Source organism: Mastomys coucha, unplaced genomic scaffold (genome assembly GCF_008632895.1).
Source record: "Mastomys coucha isolate ucsf_1 unplaced genomic scaffold, UCSF_Mcou_1 pScaffold18, whole genome shotgun sequence".
In the NCBI taxonomy this organism is placed as follows: Eukaryota; Metazoa; Chordata; class Mammalia; order Rodentia; family Muridae; genus Mastomys; species Mastomys coucha.
In genome coordinates this window covers 23305288-23314237 of record NW_022196900.1, presented here as the reverse complement: position 1 = coordinate 23314237, position 8950 = coordinate 23305288, and the positions used below count along the sequence as shown (strand labels likewise).

The 8950-nt window shown below is 43.5% G+C and overlaps 1 protein-coding gene across 1 annotated transcript in view; it reads left to right on the top strand.

The window, feature by feature from the left end:
* Positions 1-8886, top strand: part of Cdc26 (cell division cycle 26) — a 14594-nt gene extending 5708 nt beyond the window's left edge. The window contains exon 4 of the mRNA XM_031377573.1: positions 6631-8886. Coding sequence (XP_031233433.1) covers positions 6631-6807 — 177 coding nt within the window. The 3' untranslated portion in view covers positions 6808-8886. The remainder of the gene's footprint in view (positions 1-6630) is intronic.
* Positions 8887-8950: the final 64 nt, after the last annotated feature.

Sequence of the window (8950 nt, the reverse complement as noted above, 5' to 3'; positions counted from 1 at the left end):
AGAAATCCACCTGCCTCTGCCTCCCAAGTGCTGGGATTAAAGGTGTGCGCCACCACTGCCCGGCTCTTCTGTTTTTCTATATGCCAGACTTTTATTCTCAGCTGTGCTTCCCAAGTGCTTGCTGTTTGAGTCTCCTCTGGGTTATTTCTGCTCCATCAGCCTGTCATGGAGCATTTCACTCAGCTGCATGCTCCTGGTCCATCATGTCTAATGGAGACCTAATGGTCTCTCTGTCTTCTTTCTCTCTCTCTCTTTCGTTTTCCCTTCTCCTTCGCCTGCTTCCCCTCTTCTTCTCTTCTTGTGGTCCTTACTTGTGACCCCCCAGCCCAGTAACCTAAACCCCAGCTACCTCTATTCTCCCCAGTAATTGGCTGTAGCCACTTTCATTTAACCAGTAGCTTTAAATTGGGGAGCAAGGTTTACACATCATTTGGTATACATGAGGATCTCTGGGGACAGCCAGATCTTGGAGGCCACTCTTTAGCAGCACCAGACAGCCCCAGCATTCACCTGTTCCTTTGATTACACAGATCATATCCATGCTCTTCAGCACTGAATTCCTAGAATCTAGCGTGCAGTGGAGTACTATTTATATTCTTTGTTTGAGACAGGACCTCACTGTCTGGAAGCTATTATGTACACCAGGCTGGCCTTGAATTTGAACATTTGCCTCTGCTTCCTGAGTGGTGAAGTTACAGACATACAATACCATACCTTGTGGCTGTATTTTTTTCTAAATCTGGCTTTGCCATATAATATTAGATATCTATTAATTAGAATAAATTATTTGGAGGCAGAGGTAGACAGATCTCTGTGAGTTTGAGGACAACATAGTCTACAGAGGAAGTTCTAGGACAGACAGGGCTGTTACACAGAGAAACTAAAAAAAGAAAGAAATAAAAAGATTCTTTTACACCTTCAAAATGAAGTCCAAATTCCTAAGCCTGGTACCTGAGGTCCTTTATGCCTGCGTCCTTGCTCATCTCTCTATTTAATCTCCAGGTTATCCTTACTCTTGGTGATGTGTACTGTTCCTTTGCCTGACATGGCCTGTCCTATCATCAGGCTCCCCATTTTGACTTGGCCCCTTCCAGTCCCCAGCTGCGTTAAGTCACCACCCTGTGCTGTATTCTTATAGATGCCACCACTTTCTGGTGTGACTTTGTTGGTCTGTTTTCTTCAGCTGGGCAGGAAGCTCCATAAAGGCTGGATTAGTATATTACGCTCTGGACTCTTCTTAGAGGGCTCTCTCTACGAGCCTATTTGTGTTTCCTGCTCAAGGAGGTACTTTATATGATGGGAGCTTTACATCTCGCATGAACCCAGAATATGATTGACTTTACATCGTTCATATGAAGATTGATAACATAGGTTTCTCTTGCTCTTCATCCTAGCAACTGGAATGTTCCCAAAGTTCTGTCAGTTTTTGCTTTGTGCCTGTGTGTGTATGTATGTGTGGGTCTCTTTGTGTGTATTAAACTCTCTCTACTTAGTCAACACTACAAAGAACTGACTTTAAGAAGTTCACCCCAAAAATCTATGAAAACTACTTCTAAGAAGCAAAGAAATCTCTGAGAATACTCAGTTGGAATGAAATCATTTAAAAAGTTTCACACTGTGAACAACTACAGAGTGTTCCAGAATGTAGTTATGGCGGTGTAAACAAAGTTAAGTAAAAATGAAATATAAAGGAGTGGGGCCAGAAAGATGACTCAGCAGTTAAGAAAGTGTGTTTGCTGCTCTTGCAAAGGACCCAGCTTCAGTTACCAGCACACACATGGCCACTTAACAACCATCTGTAGCTCCAGTTCCAGGGGTCCTTACCCCTCCTCTGGCCTCCCACAGACACTGCATATACATGGTACAGATTCATGTCAAAATCTTCATAACGATTTAAAAAAAAAAAAGCAGAGCAGCGCTTGCTCTCTTGCCTTCTTGCTCCCACTCTGTCCCCTTCCCCCTCATCCCCTCCCCTCTCCTTCTCTTCTCTTCTCTTCTCTTCTCTTCTCTTCTCTTCTCTTCTCTCTTCTCTCTGCCTTTCTCTGCCTTTACTACCCTTTTTTTTTTTTTTTTTTTTTTTGAGACAGGGTTTCTCTGTGTAGTCCTGGCTGTGCTGGAACTCACTCTGTTTACTACCCTTTTTACGCCCCTCCCCATGCCCTTAATAAACTCTATTCTATACTAAAAAAATAAAAAAATAAAAAAGAGCAGAGCCAGGCCTAGGAACACACAATTATAATGTTAGTGCTTGAGAGGCAGGGGCAGGGGCAGGAGAAGTTAGATGGCCTAGGCTATAGACTTAATCATGGAGGGAGGGAGGCGGGACAGAGGAAAGCAAACTTTTTCTACGGTTTTCATTTAATTCGTTGCAAGAGTGTCCCACTTTCCTAAGCTGCTTGAAAGGACACCAAATTTACCACTTATAGTGGAAAAGCCAACTCAACAGTGAGCTGACTCTGCAGAGGCAAAATCCATTAGGCAGCATTTATGACTTATTACAGCTGAAGTTTAAACCATACTTGAAACTCATTCAGGCCTGATGATGCACGCCTGTAATCCCAGCATACAGGATCTGAGGCAGAAGAGCACAGTGAATTTCAGGCCATTCAGGCCTACATGGTGAGACCCCATCTCGAAAAAAAGAGGAAGGAAGGGAGAAAGGAAGGAAGGAAGGAAGAAGGAAGAAAATATTATCCTTAATAATTACTATAAATATGAGTTCTTTTTTTTTTTTTTGAGACAGAGTTTCTCTGTATAGCCCTGGCTGTCCTGGAATTCACTCTGTAGACCAGGCTGGCCTCGAACTCAGGAATCTGCCTGCCTCTGCCTCCCAAGTGCTGGGATTAAAGGCATGTGCCACCACCGCCTGGCAAGGACACTGAAACTTAATAAGTTTTGGGCACTATAGAGGGGAAGAATCTCAGCTCTTCAAACCTGACAGTGCTGGCTTGGTGTCTGTCCCACTCTGTGGCCCATTATCTGTCTGTCTTAGTCTCTTCTTGGCACCGCTTCTTCATCTATATTCCACTGGTGACATGGTGCCTTCCCATGCCTGACTCTTTCTCAAAGTTCAGTCTCTTCAGAAGTCCTGCTTGTCCTCTCCCGTTGTTACAGGCCATATGCTTTTTTATTTAAACCAGTCAGAAGTGAGAGAGGGAGTGTTTACAAAATATGATACAACTATGTATCAACTATGCTGAGCAACTAGAATAACAGATGGGCTGGAATCAGATCTCTGCCAGGTGCAAAAATCAGTATCTGAATACTACAAAGACAATCTTTATTCAGTGCACACACAAAAACATCAATCCCACAGTAAGTGAGGGTGTTTGTGTTCTAAGATGCTTATGTGGAGGTCAGAGGACAACTTTCTGGAGTTGGTTCTCTCGCACCTTGTTGAAGCAGGGTCTCTTCCTATTAATGTTGTGTATTTCAGGTTAGCTTTGCCCATGAGCTTCTGGTCGGCTCTGCCTCCTAGCTTGTTGTTAGAGGAGTGTTGGTGTTGCAAATCTGCCATATGCAGTTTTGTTTTGTTTTTGTTTTTTTTTTAAAAGAATATGGGTTCCGGGAATTGAACTCAGATTATCAGGCTTGGGCAGCTATCTTGCTGGCCAAGTTTCTTATATTTGTTACTTAAAGATAACCACAGGGAATTTCATATTTGGACACATTTTAGATTTTGGATTTTGGCTTAAGGATGCTTGATCTCTGTAACTAATGCATAAGTTCCAAAATGTGAAAAAAATTGAACCTCAAATACGTCCGGTCCCAAGCACCTCAGAGAAGGGATCCTCGGCTTTGCCTTATTGGATTGACTGTTAATTAACTGATGTTGGGATATAAAGGGTTACAGTTTGTCAGTAGGTGGTATGTAATTACCAACATAATTTCAGTGATCAGAGCTCATGAGCTGTGCTCCCAGTAAAGACCAATAGATAAAGCATCTACTGTCATTTTTAGAAAGAGTTATTGACATCCAATGCCATCTTTATAGTTAGGCAGTGGTGGCTATGGGAATTCTGTAGCCACTGGTGACTTGGAGCCAAACCACATTTGTGAAAGAAGGAAGCCAAATTCTTCCTTTGTATCCCATATTCAACTTGAATTGGAAAGGTTGAGTTCAGTCTCCAAATGGCCATAAAGTCAGCCTGGGCTCCTCATTGTTGCCACCTTGGGAGGAATCAGGATTGTGAGTCAGAGGAACCAAGCCTTGATTGGTGGAACTTTATTGACCCAAGCTTTGAAGGCACAGATGAGAAGTGGGGCATACTTGCAGATTGTGTGGTCTTGAGAAAGCCCCATGTCTGGTCTTGTACAGATATGTCAGCATTTGCTTATCCACACCAGGTTAGTTGATAGGCATAGAGTGGAACCAAAGAGCCTTTCTGGAGATGATTCTGCATGCCTTGTGCACATCAGAAGTGGAGATTTTTGTTGGTGATAGTAATAAATATTCAGAATCATGTACTGCTTTGAACTGTATGGCAAGATTGAAAGCAGTAGTTATAAAAAACAGTGGGGGAGAATTTGGTTCATAACTTGTACTAGTTATATCATTCAGTTGACTCAGAAATAACTGTTCGTTGACACCATTGGACACGGCCCCCTTTGAACAAGATGCTCTCCAGTGGATAACAAGGAGGCTGTGGGGAGGATCTGGTGATCTTTCTAGGTTGGGAAGGGAACTTTGCATGTCTGTCCTGGAGTAACTTTGGTCATGGTGGCAGCTTTGGTAGAAGACGGTACAGAGGTCGTAGTGAGGCAGGCTATGGTGGCTGTATAGATTGTAAACAGGATCGGGATGTGGAACCTAAGGTAGATACAATAGTGGTTGAATACATGGTGACCCCAGTGAAGAGAATTTGGCACTGGTATAATTACAGCATGGTGAGAACTATCATGGCTTTGGAAATTGGTCAAATCATAGACCAGGAAATAAGCAGTTTTAGTGATGGAAACTCAGGCAGGTGGTGGTGGGGATGTAGCATAATTCTTCTGGTTTTTTGTTTTTGTTTTTGTTTTTTTAAGATAAGGTTTCACTATGTAGCCCAGGCTGGCCTTAAAAGTGTAATAGTCAAGTAGCAATAGTTCTGTTTTCTAGCTGGGCGGTGGTGGCGCACACCTTTGATCCCAGCGCTTGGGAGGGAGAGGCAGGCGGATTTCTGAGTTCGAGGCCAGCCTGGTCTAGAGTGAGTTCCAGGACAGCCAGGGCTACACAGAGAAACCCTGTCTCAAAAAAACAAACAAACAAAAAAAACCAAACAAACAAACAAAAAAAGTTCTGTTTTCTGTTTGTTTTTTTTTTGAGACAGGGTTTCTCTGTATAGCCTTGGCAGTCTTGGAATTCACTCTGTAGACTAGGCTGGCCTCCATCTTAAAAGATCTCCCTGCCTCTAACTACCTAGCGCTGAGATTAAAGGCCTGAACCTCTATGCCTGACAAGTAGCAGAGTTCTAAACAGAGCAGAGAAGGGCTTCCATTCTTCGGAAAGAGCTGTCAGGAGAGCTATAGGGTTACTTAGGGACAGTCCAGCCAAATGCCTTAAAGAAAGTCTAGGAAATCAGCCACAGAGGGAGTAACACCCATAACAGGAAGGTTTCTGCTGTGTAAGCAGGAAACCCTGTTTAGGAGGTCTTTAGCCACAAGTTGCAACAAGTTTGGTAACTGTTGACACAGTGTGGTGCCAGCTGGATTGTCATCAAGGTCATCTGTCTATTGCAGAATTTTTTTCTTTCTTAGTTTTTTTTTTTTTTTTTTTTTTTTTTTTTTTTTTGAAGTATGTTTCTCTGTGTAGCTCAGGCTGTCCCCGAACTCACTTTATAGATGGCTGGTCTCAGACTCAGAGATCCACCTGCCTCTGCCTCCTGAGTACTGGGGATTAAAGGTGTGTGCCACCATCTCCTGGCTGTAGAGTTTCTTTTCATTGCATTGGGTTTATTACTCGGTGAGTAGTAGTACCAAGAAGAAAGTTTTCAAAAAAAAATTTTCAAAACAAACCCCAAACCACCACAGGGACTGGGTTATACCGTGGCTGTTGATTACTTGCCTACCATTCTTGAGGCCTTGGATTCAACTCCTAGTACACCAATAGATAGAAAATTGATAAAATTTAAAAGCCAGAAGGAAGCCCCTCCACTCTGACCTATTGACAAGGTAGCATAATGTCTCCTCCAGTCACTGTGGTCAGCATGGAGCCAGTCTTCCAGGCTGTGGGCTCTGGGTGGCTCGTAGTCATGTCATTTACCCCTTGTTCTTATGGACAGGAATTTGCTGAAACACCTTTTGGTGCTCCCTCCAATTGCAGGTTTCTGCTGGGCCTTTGTATAGTACCCTAATTCCTCACACCCCCTTTGTGTCTTTGGCATTATAATCCAGAGTACTCTGTGCTATAATTAATAGTCTGCATGCCCGTTTGCATTCTAGACTGTGACATCCTGGGATGTAGGGCTAGGCCATCTATGATTGCATGCCCGTGTCCTTGTTACTATCCTAAACTTGGGCTGTCAGCTTATTGTTTATTAGCCCCTAACCTTTTTCCATACACAGTACCTAGTATATGGTAAATTCTAGCTTAACATTTGTTAATTGGAAGAATGTTGTGCTATATCATAACCTTTTTTATACTTCCAGGCCCGTAAGAAACAGAAGGAAGAGGTGGAAGGTGTAGGAACCAGCGATGGGGAAGGAGCTGCTGGGCTCAGCAGTGACCCCAAAAGCCGGGAACAAATGATTAATGATCGAATTGGTTATAAACCCCAACTCAAGTCCAACAACCGCACATCTCAGTTTGGAAACTTTGAATTTTAGAGGTGGATTCTCTTGCATGCCAGACCCCTGGGACAAAATACAATGATGACAGAAGTACCAATCATATTTAGAGAATTAAGTGTGTACAACCAAGCAGAATGCTTTCTGTCTCCTGCAGGGAGAGATAACTTCTGTGTGAAATTATTGCTGTCCAACCTTTCTGATAGGCTGCAAGCCAAATTCTGGCTTGTTCCTATAAAATTGGACTACAGAAAGCTTACCTGATTTTTGTTTTTAAAAATAAATATATTTTTGGAAAAAATGTGAGATGTCCTTAAAGGTAGTAGCACTGCTACTCCCCAGCTCGACCAGGTAACTGCTACAAGTGATACTGTCCTCCTTGTCTTTACAAAAAGACCTCAGACCCAGGACACTGGCAGTGGATCCCCTGGACTTTGACTTGCCTTGTTTATTCAATATCTGGTGACTGCTGACCATTCTTCAAGCAACAGAGATCCCAGATGAGTGTGCTCAGGCTGTAAGCCAGCACTTGGGAGGCTGAAATAGGGATCTCAAGAGTTGGAGGCTACTCTGAGCTACAGAGCAAAACCCTGTCTCTAAATGTCAAAAAACCAAACAAAACCAAGACGAAGATCCCTGCCCTCATGGAGACTGGATTGTAATGATCAAATTGTCAGAATCAAATCCACTTATAGGAAGGCTTTACACAGGGGGGAAACACAGGCAGCCCTAACAGTGAGTCATCCTATTCTCCACTAGGGACTTGTCTAAGAATTGTTGCACAAGACCCATCTGAGAGCTACTCTGGATACTTTTGCACCATGCCCTATTTTTACCATAAAATCTAGGGACAGAACTATCAGCTGTGGAAGCCAGAACATCTGGAATCAAGTTTCAAAGAAACTCCTTAGCTGGAACTTACCAAGGATTTTGGACAGTTCATGAGTGATGTGAATGGGAAGGTAGAGACAGAGGGGAATGTATAGTTCCCTCTCCTGCTCCAAGCTTTTCTACAAAACCTTTATTCTAGTCTTATTGGTGACTCCTAAGTCCTGTTATTTTCCTGTCTTAGAACACAATAAAACCCCCAAGACACAGGCTGTACTCTTATTATTGCAGCCTGTGAAGGCCTTACAGGGGGCAAAGAAAAGGATCTGCCTGCTTCAGTCCCTCCCTGCAACTCCCCAGTAGGATTTCCCATAGTTGTTATGATGTCTCCTGCAGGTCTTGCCTTTTGTATTAATAGCTGTCGTGCAGAGGGCTGTATAAGAGTGCCGAGCCATTCCTGCAGATCCTCTTAGTTCCTGCAAGGGTACACCATTCTGAGTTTGCTGATGTGAACCAGAGCTCAGCCATGAAGGGGTAGGTACCTGGCAGCCTGCTTTCCCAGTTCATGCTTCTAAATGGTCTCAACTACATTGCTTTCTTAGTGTTCTCAGCTGAGTCTTCATTTTCCCCGAAGCCTTCAGGTATAATCAGTACACAGTAAAAATGTAGTAAGACTTGATGCCTGTCTTGTGTGGGATGCCTTATCAGTATTACTCTTAGTTTAAATAGGTGCTAGTACTCCTTTGTATGTATGCTCATGCAGGGCATGCTAGGGATTGAACCTTAGAGCTTAGAAAGGCACACTAGGCAAGCTCTCAACCAACTGAGCTACACCCATAGCCATTTGTTTTTGCAACAGGGTCCCTCACTGTGTAGAATCCCAGGTGCATCTTCAAATTCTGCCCATCTGCAGGCCTCTCTGTCTCCATCTTCATAGCTGGTCCTGAAATCCCTGCTGCTACAGGGAGAGACAGAGAAGCTATGGAGTGTCTGTAAACACAATACCCAGGTGTCAGGATTACACTTTATTCTCATAGACTTACAGACCAGGTTGCTAGACTCTAGGGCAGTAGAGGGCCTCTGGTGGAGCACATTTGCCATCTGTATGTACCCCTCCTCCATACTTCCCCTAAATCCTGAGTGGCACATTCCTTTAGAATTCCCTCCTTTCTCCCTGCCACAAAGAATCAGAGATAGACTGACTGGTGTTAGGGCCTGAGCTCTCAAGAGCCTCTCATGCTGCTGTCTGTATTTTTATGGTATTAATAAACTTCTGGCCCAAAAGGAAAATTCACCTGTGTTCCTTTGAACCCCCAAACTGAAGACTTTTTACTAAGTAGGCCAGGTCTTTCCT